At 40.1% G+C, this 18,346-nt stretch overlaps 1 protein-coding gene across 1 annotated transcript in view; it reads right to left on the bottom strand.

The window, feature by feature from the left end:
- Positions 1–237: 237 nt before the first annotated feature.
- LOC114687726 (cytochrome P450 3A11-like) overlaps positions 238–18,346 on the bottom strand; it is a 44,569-nt gene continuing 26,460 nt past the window's right edge. Inside the window, exons 5-13 of the mRNA XM_028862361.2 lie at positions 11,212–11,325; positions 11,038–11,126; positions 10,597–10,745; positions 8,821–8,948; positions 7,863–7,932; positions 5,735–5,895; positions 4,749–4,975; positions 3,188–3,350; positions 238–440 (exon numbers count right to left, since the gene is read on the bottom strand). Coding sequence (XP_028718194.1) covers positions 345–440; positions 3,188–3,350; positions 4,749–4,975; positions 5,735–5,895; positions 7,863–7,932; positions 8,821–8,948; positions 10,597–10,745; positions 11,038–11,126; positions 11,212–11,325 — 1,197 coding nt within the window. The 3' untranslated portion in view covers positions 238–344. The remainder of the gene's footprint in view (positions 441–3,187; positions 3,351–4,748; positions 4,976–5,734; positions 5,896–7,862; positions 7,933–8,820; positions 8,949–10,596; positions 10,746–11,037; positions 11,127–11,211; positions 11,326–18,346) is intronic.

Raw genomic sequence — 18,346 nt, 5'->3', positions numbered from 1 at the left:
CGTTAAAAATTTACTGATCAAATTAAAGAGACATGTTTACTTTTAAAAGAACTTAAAGGAAATTGATGGAGACAACCAGATGTGGATCAACATGGTCCCATGAGGACCAGAGGAGGTAAATTTCTTATTCTGTCAACTGATTTAGTCAATTCCTTTACATTCTATGGTACTCTGTATTGACACTCAGAAAGGTGAATGGATGTACTGGATCCTTAACCATGGATCAAGGCCAGTCAATTAAGCCACATTTTCAACTGGGTTTTATTCATGAAGTAAATTAAAGATTCCAGTGTTCTTACATATCACCTTCTTCAAGAACACAGTGGAAGTCTTTGAGGGAAAACTCACACTCCAATTACAATCGCATCCCGTGGTATAACCTTCAGAACAACGGGTTTTGCTGGTTGAAGAAGTAGTTGTCTGTCTAATTTCATTGGTATCTGCAACAGTGGAAGAAAATATTGAGAATCAATGAGTGAACCAACAGCAAACTGTAAAGAAATGTAAAAAACCTTCCAGGATGATGATGCTTTACTGATACATATAAGCTTTATTTAAGGTCATATGCTTTGACTACGTTATTCTCTAAGCTGTGTCAATTAGATGTTGAAAGCATGCTTCCATATTTGGATAAGGTAAAATATTTGCTGAGACTCTACTGTAGACAGGGCCTCAAATGAAGTCATGTTGGCTTATGTTATTTCTGTTCTGAGCTAAGAGTAAAACAGATGAATTTAATTTCTGTTTTGTTTTGTTTTGCTTTGCTTTTTCAAGACAGGGTCTCACTCTGTAGCTGTGGCTGTTCTTCAACTCACTATGTGGACCAGACTGGACTTGAACTCACAGAGACCCAACTGCCTCTTCCTCCTGAGTGCTGGTATTAAATGCATGCACCACTAAGCCCAGTGAGTTTAACATATTTGAGCCTGATTCTTAGTTAATATGTCGTAAGACTTTGTTTAAGTTCTGAAAAGTAATTTTTGTTTAGATGAAACTTGCAAGTTGAACACTGAGAAGGTGAATTTCACCTCTGTGAACAGCCCTCAGCTCCTAGATCTTATGTCACCAGTACAGTTGAGCCCATTCAGGTCAAGTCTTTAGGAGGACAGATATTTGCTTGCTTTTCCAGTATCTATTCTTGGCTTTCACAAATGAGATGAATGAAGAATTTTGAGTCCTACAGTGTTTTTAATGATGTTTTAGGCTCATGCTACTCAGTGATGGAGGGGGAAAGCTTCCAATCAAGTAGTCTTCTGGTCACAGGAGAAAGAGGGGAACAAAGTTGATATGGAGATAGAGAATTGCCAAATTTAAAATGAGTGGAACTTGCCAGATCATCTGTCACATGACAGGTGTGCCATTGGCTCTCAAAATAGGAACTTTGCTTTGTCTATCAAAACCTTATTCATGCTTATGTTTTAAATGCTTTCATGATAAAGTACTAACCTAAATGAGGTTGTGTGTAGGTAAAGCTATACAACTGCCTTAAATCAGAAATCACAGAATAAACACTGTCATCCCTCTATTCATCCAGACATAAAACTAATTGTCACAGAGAAGACACATTCTAAATATACACATCCCATAAATTTTACCCATCCCTTTGCATGAAACAAGAACAAGTTGTTCAGGAAAATGGAAATGCTTTCTCCAAATGTACCATCTACTTCTTTTAAAATTTAAGTAGTATATATGTGCTTTTCTTGAATGCATAAAAAGATGTGCATAAAGTATATACATAAGTGTTATCTATTAATTTTTAAATTAGCTCAGTATTTTTATGGAAGAATATTAGAATTAAAAGGTATGCTTCAAAACATTTACCAATGGCTTTCAATGCAGAAACTCTTCACAATAACGTTTTGGAGATTGTGGAAAGATTAATATGAGGTGATATAGAAAAGACAGGGATATCCTTCAATAGTGAGAGAAAAAAAACACAACTAAGCTGGAGGCATTATTTACAAAGTATTGGCACAGGTGATAGAAAAACAAGCTCCAGTAGCCCAAAGTAGAGTATAAAGAAATGAGGAAATAAACCCAAGAGGAAGATTCATTGGGGAATGAACAAGAACTTGAAGTATAAGAACAGCATATGAAGGAGAGGATATATGATTTATGGAAATATGACAGCTACCTCTTTTCTGGAGCAGAGCTCCTGAGAAGTGAGGCAGAACCATCAAGATGCCTCATAAGTTTGATGTTCATCCTATCTAGCAATCTTTTCAAGATTTTTATTTTATTTTATGTATAGGAGTGTTATTCCTACACATGTGTATATACCACATGTATGAGGTCTCAACAGAAGTCAGAGAAGGACATCATTGGCCCTGGAACTGGAGGTACAAATGGTTGTGAGTCACCATGTGAGTGTTGGGAACTGAATTCAGGTTCTTTGTAAGAGCAGCTAGTGCACTAACCACTGAGCCATCTCTTGAGTCCCAGCAATTGTGTTTTAAAATAATGATACTCAACTTAGCATCACATGGGAAGTCAGAGATGATCTTTTAAAGCCACGCTCTGGGTAAATTATTTTAGGATTGCGGAAAGGATAAGGCATCATGAATTTGTACTTTTGTTTTTTATACAGGATGTCATGTAGGCCATGCTGGCTTCAAAATTCACAAAGTGGCTATGGATGACTTGAATTTCTGACCCTCTTGCCTCCACCCAGTGAGTGCAGGGATTCCAGGTATGCATCACCACTGCTACTTCATGCTGTCCTGAGGATTGGAACCAGAGCTTTTTGCATGCCAAGTAAGTACTTTTCCAACAGACAAACATCTCTGACCCCATATATGAGTTGTTACTGTATAGCCAGTGGTTGACAAGACTGTCAGAGGAGAGCTTCTGTGAGTTCCTAAAGAAGAATACACCACTCAAGAAACATGAAGACATGATCATTGCACCTCTTGATGGCATGTGACAAATCTAATCTCCAGTGGACATGACTGCAACTTCAAACACAATGCATGTAATCCTGTCATACTGGCCTACACTAACTCTTCATAATGCTACACTTGTGTTCTATATTGAGCCAGAACCAAAGGCAACTCAGCTCTTGCCTGGATACAAATAACTCATTAGCAAACATCAAACACACAGATTTGTTTTTATACACAGAACCTTCAGTTGAAAAAAACTGTCTCCCATAAAACATCATTTACAGAGATAGTTTTCCCCTCACCTGTGTTTCTTTACAAGGCTGGAAGGAGAAGTTCTGCAGCACTTTAGTGAGAGCAAGTTTCAAGTTCATGAGAGCAAACCTCATGCCAAGGCAGTTCCTGGGTCCGTTACCAAAGGGCAGGTATACATAAGGATTGATGTTGCCCTTGTTCTCCTTGCTGAACCTGGAGACACAGAGTAATGATAAGTCAACAAAGGGTGGAAACATAAGAGCTGCATACATGTGTTTGCTATTAGACATCTAAATGGTAACATACAGGTATTTGGGGAAAGGATCATTGAACTTCAGCATCCAGGTAGTTGGCTGTAAGAAATTGTACACTAAAGGTCCTTTCCATCTCCCTTACCCTGTAAGAGTTTCCAGATGGTAGATAAGGCAACTGCTGTTTGACAGACTATTTATCCTCTGTGTTCTCTAGTGTAATTATGGTGTTATGGGATAGGGGTAACCAACCACTGTCTGGTTAGATTGCAGTTCCAATTTACAAAGGGAATTAATGCCTGGTACTGCAAATCTGCTCAAAATCTAATGGCTATGGAGGTCATAGGCTCTAAGGCGAATATACTACTGTTGTTTTGCTAAGTAGACATCATATCAAACTGTCTGCCAAATACTTATGTTGATATACAAAAAATTAGTGCTGCTCTCAGCCTTGATCAGAGAACTTCTGATTGCTGAGGGAGACAGTTAACACTGAGACTCATAACTGGTCAAATTGCTGAAAAACAGTGATGTATGAGTGCTCAGCACTTAATGGGACATCAATATCATTCCCAACAAGGTTCAGAGAACATCTCAGAAGAGGGGGCAGAATAACATAAGAGTAAGGGAATGAAAGAGGTGCTGTGAAACACTATCATCTGGACATGACACAGCCATTGTACTCATACACTCCCAGCAGCTCTGGTTGCTTACACAAGACAGGACCCATGTTGATACACTGTGTCATGGATGGGGGAGGGAGATCATGAGGTGCTACCTCCCTGAAGAGCTATTGACAATCATTTTTGGAGTAGGGGGTAGTTTCTCTTCCATGATGTAGCTATTGGTGAGTTGTTCATTCTCCAGTAAATAACTCCTTTACCTACTACACTTATGCAATCAACACTAATTAAACTCATGAGCCACAAGAAAATAGAAGACATGAAAACAGGAGGAGGACAATTAGGGAATCAACATTGTAGGATTGAGAGGAGACAGGGTAATGTGAGAAAAAAGGGGGGATAGATCTCTAAATTCTAAAAGTCCATTCAGGATAATGCTGGGTTCATCTCTGAATAGCATGTGCCAGTTAGACTGAAGGAAAATGGGTCCTGCCTCACACTTAAGTTGGTCATTTGCTACTTGAGGTAAAGGAAGAAAAACACTCTTTATTTAAATTCTCATATTTTCTTCCCTGTCTCTCATCCCCTCTCCATTTCCTTCCTTTTCTCTGAACATTCTCATCACAGAATGCAAATGGATGCAAAATCACATTTAGATCATCTTCCCATAAGAGACATCATAGCATATACAGGCATACATGGTTCAGGGTGGTATAACACTCCTGGGATTCTATTACCTTTCAGGGTGGAATTCCTCAGGCTCTGGCCAGTACTCTGGGTCATGGTGAAGAGCATAAATTGGTACCATCACTAAGGACCCTTTGGGAATAAGCACACCACCAATTTCAACATCTTGTTTACCAGTCCGAAAAATTCTGTTAGTAATTGGGTATAATCTGAGGGTTTCACTCAACACCATGTCGAGGTACTCCATCTCCATCACTTTATCATAGGTGGGAGATTCCTGGGAAGAAAGAAAAAGATTTGTGCTGGGATTTTACATTAACTTTTAATAGGTATGAATTGTACTGTTGAGTTCTCAGTAGCTCCAAAGCTGAATTCAGCATTGAAAAGGTCCTATGCACTTACAATACATTTCAAAAGGGCTATAATTATTTTATTTTATGTTTATGTTTTGCCAAAATATGTGTTTTGAGCATCACATGAGTGCAGTACCTACAGAAGTCACAGGAGGGTTTCACATCCCTTGGAACTGGAATTACAGATGGCTGAGAACTAAAATTTGGGGTTGGGAATCAAACCTGGATGGATCTTCTGAAAGAGAAGCCAGTGCTCTTAACCATTGAGCCATCTATCTAGCCCTTTACAAAGTGGTTAGAATAACTATTACTTGGGGCTTAAAGATGTCTCAAATTGTGAAGTGTCTACTACGCAAGCCTGAGTCAGATACACATCATTCATAAAGTCAGGCACAGTGGCAAACATCTATAATCCCAGCATTGGGATGGGAGACACTGTGTACAGGCCTGGCTGGTGATCATTGGGGAGAATTCCTAAAAAATTGATGTGCTTGAGGTTCTGTGAGAAAGCCTGTCTTAAAACATAGTGGAGAGTGATTTAGAAAAATACCTAGTGTAGGTCTAGTGATACGCAGCACACACACACACACACACACACACACACACACACACACACACACACACACACCACTAAGGGTGATCAGTGTCTCCTTTTCCTCCTCCTCCAAGCACCATCCATTCACCTTATTGGGCAGAGTCTCATCGATCTCCTCCTGCAGTGTCTTCTGGATATCAGGGTGAGTGGCCAGTAAATACAGGGCGAAGGAAATCGTGCTGCTGGTGGATTCATAGCCACCCAAAATAAAGATAATTGACTGGGCTGTAATCTCCATGTCAGACAGAGCTGAAAGTAAGAAAATATTTCAGGAAAACAGGTCAGGGAGGACCATCACAGATGAGATGAGGAGACAATCAAATGAGGCTCCTATTTCCCTAGAGATAAATATGGAGTAGCTGTTCAGTCTCCCTGGGACTGTTATCACTCTCACATCCATGTGACACAGCCAGAGAAGGGGAAGATTGCTTCAGCCAGGATGTCCCCTGGTTTATGCTCTGGTCCTCATCATCATCAGTGGGCAACTTCAAGACATATAATTTATTCTGTTTTAAGATTTGCTTTTATTTTTATTTGTGTGTACTTGTGTGTGACTAGAGGGGTCCCGTGTGTGTGTGTGTGTGTGTGTGTGTGTGTGTGTGTGTGTGTGTGTGATGTGTGTGTTGCCCATGGAGTCCAGAGGAGGGCATCTGATCCCTAGACATGGAGATTTAGAAACTTTTGAGCTTTCAGAGGTAGTTCTGGGAACTGAACTCCAGTCCTTTGCTAGAGCTTAAATTTCTTTTATGTGTGTGTGCTCGCGCATGTGTACACGTGCCCACGGAGGGCAAAGATGGCATTGAAGCCCATAGAGCTACAGTTACAGGCAGTTGTAAACATTTTCCATGAGTGTTGTGATTCTGTTGTTGGCAATTATTTTCTTCCAATTAGTTTAAGTGCTTGCTACTAAATTGAAACTGGAGTATAAACCCACAATCAGTGGGCATTTTTAAAATTAATATCTATTTACAAATCAAAATTAAGTTCAGTAGGTGGAAAGCTTGCCTAGCATGCTTGAAGCCATAGGTTCAATCCCCAGGACTGTATAAACTAGGCATGATAGTATAGATGTTAAAAGGTAATTCTTAGATACTCCATGATGTGAGGTCAACCTGGGCTATGTGAGATCTAACCTAAAAGGGATGAAGTGGTATATAAGAATTTGAAGTTAGCTGATCACATGAAAGGGTTTCAAGTGGACAAACTGGAGAAAATTTGAAACATAAAATATATGATGACTTTAAAAAGCAAATATTGGGACCTAGAAGATCATATTGTTTTATATAAGCAATTGTATGGACTAGAAATAAGCAAATATATAAGGACGAAAAATCCCTTTACATTAGCTACTAATGCACACATGGAGATTAAAGTCTGAAAATTAGCAACCATGATAGTAATAATGGTTTTAAATTAAAATATAATCATACCTATGAGGCTCTAGAGATATCTCAATGGATAAGAACATGTGTTGCATAAGCATGAGGACCTGAGTTTGAATCCTCAGTCGCCATGTAAAAAGGCAAGTGTGCTAACACACACTTGTAACACTAACCCTATGGATTACCGGCACCTTCTGACTGCCAACCATCTCCAGGTCTAACAGGAGACACTGTGTGGAAGAAATAGGGCAGGGAGTGGTTGAGGAAGACACTTGGTGCCTTCCTCTGGCATTCACACAGGCATGGGGTGTATACATGTGCACATACGTGCATATGCTACCTGAAGAAGATAAAAATGTATAAGTGATTTTTGTGTGTAAAAAAAAATCAAAAGAACCAGTGTGTTTGTACAAAGAGACTTTCCTCAGATGTCACTTATTCATCACACAAAGAAAAGTAAATCTTTAGCACAGATTAAGGTAGAGAACACATGTACAGCAGGGGCTGCAAGAAAACACCAGCACCATTTGGGTACATGCCTCCTGACTGGATGTTTGGAGTCAGATGTCTAGGCAGAGTTCCTAGTCAGTGTGCTGGGAAAGACCTGGGTAACACACAGAGACCACTGAAAATTCATCATAGCTAACTTTCATGTTTGGAACACACTTGTGCCCCTGTGCTTCTAGAAAATTCCCTGGAAACAATACGCTTGTCCTTCTTTGATTAACTCCACAGAGGTATTCTTCTGCTAGAAAACCTTCCCATACATTTTCTGAGTGGCCTGACCACTGCTTGAGAGCTTCCTTGTCCATAGTCCTGAGAGTCCTTGTTTACCTTTATGAGACTCTTTGTCTTTGCAATTATTATGAGCATTCATCATCAGCTGAAGAAAATCCACTCGGTGCTGGAAGTAGAAAGAGAAGTAGCGAAAATAGAAGGTTAATGGTGAGGTCAGAGGTCAGAGGTGGATCAGCCATGCAGAAGCTTTGATTACTCAAGTTAGTGTTGCTGGAGTCATCATAGAACAAAAGTACCAGTGGCTAAACCAGGAAGCCATGCAGCTACCACATCAACCACATTTACAATAAATTACAAGAGATACAAATTTAAACAATAGCCTTCATTTTTGAGAATGTTTTTGAAGGAGATGATAATAGTATTTTCCCCCTTTTAAATTATTTTTATGTATTTTTATAGAATTTCCTACATGTATACAATGAGATATGTTTATATCCACCCCACCATTTCCTCCATTCGATCCCTTCTCTATCCCTTATAACATTTCTTCCTCAAACTTCATGACCTCTTCTTTTTTAATAACCCACTGAGTCCAAGTGGTGCTGCCCACATGTGTCTGGCTGTGGGGCCATCCACTGGTACAGGGGAAACGTGCTGGTTGCCACACCCTCCTTCTGCAGCCATCAACTACCAATAGTTCTTCAGTAAGGTGTGAGGCTTTGTGAGGTCCTCTCTCATCTGTGCTGGAAATTTGGTGGCCTTTGTCTTGTGTAGGTATTGTGCCTTGTCATTTTTTAAAATTTCAATCCTTATTCAAGATCTAGTTTTCATTTCTATTGCTAAAGGTTTAATTCTTGTCTTATTTTCAATCAATTTTTCAAAACTAATTTCTCCTTCCCAGAAATATTAATATTCTCCCTGTTTCTCTCTCTCAATCTAGCCTTCTCTATCTACCTTTAGTGATACATGAAGGGCACTACACAGCTCCCATGTTCACAGCCCAACACATTATTAAACCATGGAACTCTAAGGGAACTACCTCTAAGATTTTTACCTTATGGTTAGAATCCAGGCGATTTTCCTTCATTCTGTTCACAAACTTTTTGAAAAATGCTATTGAATCCTTTGGGAATATGGAGACATTTAACTTCTCATATATTGGGGTGAGAAATGGAAAGAGTGCTGGAAAGGATAGATAGAAAAATAAGTTTTAGTGGAAATGCAAGTGTCATTTAGAGAAATCATGAAGCAATTTAAACAATAAGTCACCAAGTCTCCACCAGAAACCATTCTCTATGTGGCCTTGCTCACACTGGGTCACCACCATAATGCTCCTTCTGTACTTTGGAGTAGCCAAGGGAACAAATCTGACTCTTGGGTTTAACTCTGTTCCTGTAGTTTGTGTGGTATCCAGAAAGTACAGACAGGGGCTTTTGGCATGGTTCAACAGCTAAAGAGTCCTGCACACAAGCCTAACAACCTGATTTCATCCCTGCATCCCATACTGTGGAAGGAGAGAACCAACTACTGTAAGCTATTCTCTGATTTCCACATGCCACAAAAACATCAAAGCAGGTGTTCCTGCTTTCCAGTTGACATTGGTAATGGGCCTTGTGGAGCATCAGTCAATGCAGACTCCTACGTAATTAAAGTGCTGAGAATAAATGACTATTGAGTGCTGGGCCCTACATGGAGCATCTACACCAACACCCCCACCACTCAAGGCTCAAAGAACATTATAAAAGAGGGTGTGGGAATAAAGTAAAATCCAGGAGTGGTGGTGTGAGATGCCATATCATGGACATGGCATGGCCCACTTGTAGAATGAATCTTAAAAGGTCTTATTAATAAAAACAAACCCAGAGCCAGGTACTGGGGTGAATGCTGGAAGATCAGAGAAACAGAACACAGCCTCACCTTGGCAGTTCCTCAGCTGATCTCTTTCCTCAAACTGGAAGCCTCTGTGTCCTCATCCAAACGGATATCAGCTGAACTACTGCTAAAAGCCTAAAAGATCACCAGGCTCTAGTTCCTAGTCCTCATGCCTTATATACCTTTCTGATTCCTGCCATCACTTCCTAGGCATGTGTCACCATGCCTGGCTGTTTCCAGTGTGGCTTTGAACTCACAGAGATCAAGACAGATTTCTGCCTCTGGAATGCTAGGAATAAAGGTGTGTGTGCCACAATTTTCTGGCCTCTATATCTAGTGGCTGTTCTGTTCTCTGACCAGATAAGTTTATTAGGGTGCACAATATATTGGGGAACACAATATCATCAAACCCACTCATTTTCTGACCACCTGCATGAGATCACACCAATAATAATGGTCAGCATCCTGGGAGGAAGCACACATTGGACTCAAAAGGGAAGGGACATAAATTGGGAGGAAGATGTGTTGGGGTGTCTGAGGGAAGAGGGAGGTGAGGGTTAGGGGTAGGTATAATCAAGATAGATTGTATACCTATATGATACTGTCAAAGAATAAATAAAAGAATTCTAAATCAAAGCCAGGACTGGTGGCATACGCATTACTCCCTGCACAGAGAAGGCTGAGGTAAGGGGATCACTGTGAGTTCAAGATCAGCCTGGTCTACACAGCAACTTCCAGGCCAGCTATAGCAACACAGTCTGAAAGAAAAATGAAGTTTTAAAACAAAAGTAAGGGCTATATACATTTGAATACACTAAAAATATTGGATTGTGTCTTTAAGGGGGTGAATTATACACCAGTAGAGCTGTTGGTAAGTGTGGAAGAGAAAGGCAGAACTGACAAACATGGCCACAAACAAAAGCAGTGGGTCAAAAGGCAGAAGAACCATCATACATACCTACTGACATGAATAATGGGTCTAAAAAATCAAATCTTATGAGCTTCCTGGCCTTTTCCACAAAAGGGTCCTTTGGGTTGTTGAGGGAATCAACATTCACACCAAATGACGTGCTTGTGATCACATCTATGCCGTAGGCCCCAAACACTCTGAGGAGAGAGACATGGGAATTTAACACATGCACCAAGAAGCCTGAAAATTTCATATTCTTGGGCAGGACAGGTGAAATCACCTCAGTATTAACCAAGCATCTTCCCCTCCTACCCTCCCCCTACCTCATGACCTTGGTATGACCATGTTTCTTTTCTAATTGAATATTTTGTCATCTAGTGTGTAAAGGGAAGAAGGAGCAGCTGGACCATGTGAGACACACAGATGATGACCCTTCTGCCCCAGTTGCCCTTCCTCTCCCAGAACCGCAGTACATGGATCACTACTTACTCTTTCATGGGGATAGGCTTGCCTTTCTCTGCCTCTCTTCTCAAGTATTTTACCAAAATATCTCCATACTGTTCAATGATGGGGAACATCTAAATACAAAACACAAAGGCATCCATAGTTAAGTGTGGGGACTCAAGTCACACAAACGTTTCACCTAAATGTCCTTTGAGTCACCTCTTTGAGTTTTCCACTGGTGAAGGCAGGAGACAGCAAGGCTCGAATTCTCTTCCATTCCTCATCCTTAGACATGGAGACAGCTTTTCTCATAATCCCCATGGGGGTAAAATCCTAGAGTTCAAAAAATTACAAATTTGGCTTTCTGTAAGTCCAGAATTTTCCATGGTTGCAAAAGTCCTAAGTTGATATCAGTGTATAACAGTTAGTTACTGACTGTTTACTATGGATCAACCCTCATGCCAGATGCAAAAAATAGTCAGAATTTCCTCACAATCCATAATAATAATTCAGGTGCTCACTGGGTGGCCTATTGAGTTTTCAAACCTTTATATTCCAGGATCCTTCTAAATGTAAATCTCTCTGTGTTGGAAAATTAGTTCCAGGATTGGGGAGAAGATGGCAACAAGATATACCAGATTCTCTAGAACTATACAGATGGCAAAAGCTTGTGGAAAGATAGAAAGTTATCTTTGCAACAAACAAGTTCTGCAGCTCTTTATTGACAACATTAGCAATGTGAAAATGTATGTCTTCATATGGGGTGTGTGTGCATGATTGTGTGTGTGTGTGTGTGTGTGTTGTGTGTGTGTGTGTGTTTAGACTACAGTGTCTTTGTGCTTGCTCATTTGGAGAGCAGAGGTGTGGCATCTTCCTCTATAACTCTCTACTACATTTTCTGAGACAGAGTCTTTCACTGAATGTAGTAGGTCTTGGTTTGTCTAAAAAGCTAGCCAGAAAGCCCCTAGGATCTACCTATTTCCAAACAGAGCTCTGAAGTAACACATGCATGCTGCTATGCCCAGCTTTTATATAGATTCTGGGGATCCAAACTCAGGTCCTTTACTCCTGAGCCATCTCCCTAGCCCTGAGACACTTAAAGGATTTGATCCTTGGGTTTTTTAAGATTTATTGTATGTATGTATGTATGTATGTATGTATGTATGTATGTATGATATGATATGTATGTATGATAAGTATGTATGTATGTGTATATGTGTGTATGAACATTTGCACATGTGTGCTCAGTGTATTCAGAGGAGAGAGTTGGAAATCCTAAAGCAGGAGTTAGAGGTGGTTTTTGTGGTGTGTTTACCCCCCCCCCACAGCTTCCCAGAGTTTTCTTGAGTGCGATCAGCAGGAAATATTAGATAGAAGGATTTATTGCGGAGAATATCGCGGAGATAAACAAATAGAAAATAAAGGATAGCCTCAAGAGGGCCTGGAACCTATTCCAACGGGCCCGGACTGTCTCTGGCCCAGGGTTTTTATAGAGATGCTAAGGGGTGGAGCAAAAGATCTCCTCCACCAGCACAGCCAAGTGCAGACCATCTCAGACACCTGCACTCAGGCCCGTGGTCCTGATCATTCTCTATTCGGACCTGCTGGGTAAGGCCATGAGGAACCTGAGAACGGGCTCCCACAGGTCTCCCCTTCTTAATATATATATAAAAAAAAACTATTAATGGCTTACAGCAATTTCCATAGCTGTTACACCTCCCAGTATGGGAGTAGAGGATGATATAGATGGCATTTCTCTTTTGAATTAGGTCCAAGGTGACTACAGCAGTCTTAGCTGCCTCAAGCCCTTTCTAAAGTAAAAACTCTTAAGGCTACTACAAACCTAAAAAATCCCTTAGGTTCATCATTACCATTAACAGGTTAACATAAATATCGCTATACATAGTCACAATTCTCTCAATCTTACAACTCAAAGCAAACTCTTAACAGAACCATTTGAATTAGCATATATGGTGCTATATATAGTTAACAATTTTCTCCGTCTTACAACTTTAACTCAGTCATTTGAATTTTCTTGTTAACAGAACATAGGAAAAACTTCGATGTATTCACATCACCTTAAACATTTACTCAACTCCACAAAACCAGGGTGCATTAATATCAATAGGTTTCTGCGAACATAATTCAATCTCATAGCTCCTCCTTTTCTTTATAATTTTTAAATAAAAACTCAAACCTAGTTAGAGGAACCCAAACTTATACAATTCCTACAAACCCATATTGAAAGGCAATATTTTCAATCTAACCATTAACACTTTGAAAACTTAGCAAAACATCCAAAAGCAGTTTCTTTTTTTTTTTTTTTTTTTTTTTTTTTTTTTTTTTTTTTTTTTTTGGTTTTTCGAGACAGGGTTTCTCTGTGTAGCTTTGCGCCTCTCCTGGAACTCACTTGGTAGCCCAGGCTGGCCTCGAACTCACAGAGATCCACCTGGCTCTGCCTCCCAAGTGCTGGGATTAAAGGCTTGCGCCACCACCGCCCGGCAAAAGCAGTTTCTTAATAAAACTCTTTACACACTTTAAAAGTAGTCTCTTAGTATACCCCATTTGCATTTCTTACTAACAAAACATGACATTAATCCACTCAAACAACAATTTAAATTAAATAGACTAAGGAATATTAACTCTCCCTTTTCTTTATAATTTTAAGCAAAATCTCAAGCCTAGTTAGAAAACCCAAACTTTTCTGTTTAAACAGTTGCATTTGTAACACAAAACCAGTTCCATAAGTAATTCCATTTTTACATAAACAGTTCCACAAAACAATTCATAAATCACCAGTTAATGAAGCATATATGCATACACAAAATTGCATCTTGATTCTAGGTAGAAATAAATTTCTTCATTTAAACAGTTCCATTTTTAACCCAATTCCAGAATAATGTTCCTAGGTCATTACTATAAGTAAGCTCAAAATTGTCCCTTTGCAATGAAATCTCTATTGTTCATTTCATTTAAGTACCAAAATTCAAATGATAAATATTGGTACTAGCCTTCCAAATTTGAAGAAATCCATAACCAAAATGTTTTTGTAATTTTATCTCATTTTAAGTTCAAAAAGTTCAAACAAGAAATAAATTCTGGTATCAGGCTTTCACTTCCAAATATGAAGAGACGTTTTTCAACCAAAACTTTTTGCAGTTAATAATTTTTGTTCAAACAAGCATCTCTGCAACTTTTGTTCTCACAGACAGACCTTTTTAGTTATAATAATATTTTAAACCGCACCTTTTTTGCTGTTAGCTCAGGTTTTTCTGTGCTGCGTTGATATTCCACAGATCTCAGCTGCGGATGCCTTGTGCTGGTTCTGGCGTCTGCCATTCTTAGCTTCTTAGCGCCTTCTGGAGCTTTTGAAACCATTCAGACTGCCTACCTTGCAGTCTACTAGGACACTATATCCTGTGTCTCAGGTGTTTTCACCATATACATTAATAGGTTCACACTTAACATTTACACTTTTTCACAAACTCACATAACATGTGCTTAAGCATAAACTCACTCAACATTTACACATTTTTACAAACTCACATATTAATATCTACTTATTTATACTTTAATGAAACTATAGAACTACTTTAGCAAATATATTTCTTATTAATTCTTATATACTTATATTCATTCCATCTTATTTCTTATTTAAACTTACATTTACAACTAGCATCTTACAAGCTTATTACTACATGTCTTAAGACTACCTTAGATACTTCTTACAAGCTTATATTCTTAAAGGAACTCTATAGATCTATTTTACAAACTTATATAGGGCTACCATTAGCATATATCTAACTTAGCAAACACCTAAAGATTTCTTAACACAGATCTAACAAGACAGAATTTTTACAAACTCACGTATCTTATATTTGTCTTTCTACTTCTTACTCTTAATTATTATCACCATCTCTATCAGAAAGATTCTCTTAACTAGACAGGAAATACGTATATCATTTCTAAAGTTTACAGTTTATAATTAGCTTTGTTATAAAGCGCTGAGATTTAGTGAGTGTTGTCATTATAGAGTTGTGATACTTGTTGCTAGGGGATTGTAACATTCTCAGGACGAAGCCATACCCCAAAGTTGGGAGTTGGCCTTTTTGAACTGGCAGAGATGCACTGTCAGCGGTAAACAGTTTTTAACTAGAGGCTGTCCCTTCACCCAAATTCATAATAGCTCCCCTAATAACTTCAATTCAAACAAACGTTTCTTTCACAGCAGTACTTTTGGTTTGCTCTACTGAAAAACTTCATGCTGAGGGTGAAATTACAGCATTTAGCTCTTCGCCAATACCGCACAGCTATTAGGTGATATAAGGTATTTTTCTAAAGGCGCTAGTAAAGCCAAAAGCAGCACAGCTCTGAACTCTTATTTCCTCACTGTTTGCATTAACCAGTGACAAAACCTCAGAAACACTAATCGAGCCACTTTCATTCTGGTTTCTTTATAGGAAATGTCATTGGAGCTGACTTTTCTTAGTTCTACGCTCCTTACCAGAAGCTCCGGTAACCACTGAGCTTCATTCTCTTGTGAAAAAACATGTCCTCGACCCCATTAACACAGGATCAGGACCCTTCCATAATCCCAAGCAGGGATCTTTCCATTTCATTTGAGTTTCAGGATTTAGTATTTTCACTTCATTAGCTTTAACTCCTGATGTTATTAGCAGTTGTGATTTTTAACATTGATTTCTTATTAGGAACTTTCAGGTAAAGCAACTCTTTTGTAAGACAGCTAGATTTTCTGAAGTTTGTTTCCCATCTATAAAGCAGTCATCTCTTTTCTGAATGCCTGTTTCCTTGTCTCCTTATTAGATTTGCAATGGAATTACTCATTGCAGGCAGTTTGTTCAAAAGGCAAAAAACTTTTTTAATTTCAACAAGTTTTTTCATATCTAAGACAAAGTTCAGTGTATAAACTGCTTTCCCTTGTTTTAAGGATTTTAAAGTGGCTTGTTTGCTCTTAAAGGTAGCTTTTGTCATCCAACTACAGTAAACATTTTGCACAGCTATTAGGGTAAATAAGGCATTTTACCAACAGAGCCCCAAACCGTGAAGCACCTAGTTCCGTATCCTTTCAATTTTTCATCGGAACTGACACTTAAACCCTTAGACAATTTTCCTCCTTATTTTTAAAAGCTGTATTTTAAGTTTAGAGCTGACAAAAGTGTTTCAGGGCAATGTCGCCATCTTTAGCGGAAAAACTACCTTTCCCAGAATGCATTTCCCTTATATCAGTCCCTAATAATATCAGTTCCATATCAGTCCCTTATATCATTTCCCATACTTCTTATCATGTTTGAGAGTCAACTGGTTCTCTTTTACCAGACTTGCTTACAAATTCTTGCCCGGGAGGTTTGAACAAAGTTTTTTGCTTTTGCAACGGGAGATTTGAACAAGCATCTTACATTTTCAGCTATGGGACATTGGGAGGTTTCTGGTCTCTCAGCTGGCTTCAACAGGTGTCTCTCCTTCATTAGACACTGGCCCCCGAATCAGAACCGCACCTGCCTCGTTAGCGCATTGAGGCTGGCATTTCTGATAGCAACTTTCCTCGGGGCTTGTGTTTGTTTTAGCCAGTCAGTGAAAAAGAAGATCATTTACAACAGCTTTTCCATAGCTCCTTCAGAGATTTTCGCCCACTGATTTATCTCATTTTGCTTGTTCCTCCCCCCCCCCCAAGTGCAGAGCTTCAGGTATCTGTCTGTGGCTCTGTTTCTCTGCTAGCTGCCTTTGGAGGTAGGGGCTTTTTTTTCTCCCCCCGAATCTGCCTCAAACTCTAGCAGCTTTTTCAGGTCATGCATTTTCTGGGGAGGTATCTGTCCCTTCTGTTTCTTCAGTCTTTCTCTCAGACAGTTCCCAGTTTGGTCTCAATTTATCCCCTCTACCCCAGAAACGGTTTCCGACACTAGAGCAGTGGTTTCCCTGCTACTGAAGGTAGGGGCTTTTTGTCTGTTTCTGTTTTCGGGGTCTGCGTGGTTTGCATACAAACTGAAAAATTTAACAAGGGAGGTTTTTGCCATTTCTAAACTCCCATTAGGACGTGTGTTTTGCCTCATCAGGCCTTCACCTGGCCCAGTCCCCCAGTGGGTTGCTTTTGCTTGTCTGGGTGCTCAAGACAGAGCTTATGCCAGAGGCAATCACCCCTCAGGGCTACACTCCCTCATCTCAAAGGGAGTCAGTTGAAACAAAGCTTTCTCAAAGAGGTGCTTTCTCTGACAGAAAAGAAAGCTTTACTCCTGGATAGTTCTGTTCTGCCCTGGCTGGGCTCTTTCCCCAGACAGCGTTCTGACTCGGCAGCACAACTGCTTCAGACACAGTTCAGCTTTACTGTTTTCCCAGAAAGGTCCTTACTCTGATAGGAAAGCTTTTTCTCAGATTTCTTTTTGCAGCTGTGGACCTATCAACCCAGGACTTGTAGGAAAGTGCACAACTGTGCCGTTCCCACCAGCTTTAGCTTTATTAGCAGTTTTCCCCCAGGTCCTGCACTTTCCTGCCTCAGCTCTGTGCTCCAGGAAGTTTACAACTGCAGGAACCCTAGTATCCCCAAAATGCACTCCAACTCAGAGACACTGGCCAGTCGCCCCTGGGTTTTTGGTCAAAAGCGAGGATACAATGCTAACAGAGTTTGCATTGCTTCAGGGGATCTTTGCATTCATTAGGATGATTAGGAGCACCTTTTCATTCTGAATCACTCACTCAGAAACAAAACTGCTGTGGGATGTTCTGTATGTCCTGTGGGAGCCCTTCTTGGGTTCTTTGTGGCGTTACCCAGCAGGTCCGCATAGAGGATGATTAGGACCATGGGCCTGAGTGCAGGTGTCTGAGATGGTCTGCACTTGGCTGTGCTGGGGGATGGTCTGTATGTCAAGTTGTTCTGATTGATCAATAAATAAAACCTGATCGGCTGTGGCTAGGCAGGAAGGATAGGCGGGACTAACAGAGAGGAGAAATAAAAGGACAGGAAGGCAGAAGGACTGGCGGCCAGATGCCGCCAGCACAAGAAGCATGTGAAGATGCTGGTAAGCCACGAGCCACGTGGCAAGGTATAGATTTCTAGAAATGGGTTACTTTAAGATATAAGAAAAGTTAGCAAGAAGCCTGCCACGGCCATACAGTTTGTATGCAATATAAGTCTCTGTGTTTGCTTGGATGGGTCTGAGCGGCTGTGGGACTGGCGGGTGACAAGGATTTGTCCTGACTGTGGGCAAGGCAGGAAGTCTCTGGCAACACAAAACCCTTGATGCCTCAGCTTGGCTGTAACTGAAAAGCTTGGCATTTTTGCTTTTCTCAGGTAAAGTTTCTGGCCCTTTTGGGCACCCTGTAGCTCTTCACCCTTACTCTC

Source organism: Peromyscus leucopus, unplaced genomic scaffold, assembly GCF_004664715.2.
Source record: "Peromyscus leucopus breed LL Stock unplaced genomic scaffold, UCI_PerLeu_2.1 scaffold_1272, whole genome shotgun sequence".
NCBI classification, from domain to species: domain Eukaryota; kingdom Metazoa; phylum Chordata; class Mammalia; order Rodentia; family Cricetidae; genus Peromyscus; species Peromyscus leucopus.
Note: the sequence above shows the minus strand (reverse complement) of the source record. Positions and strands in the feature narration are given on the sequence as shown.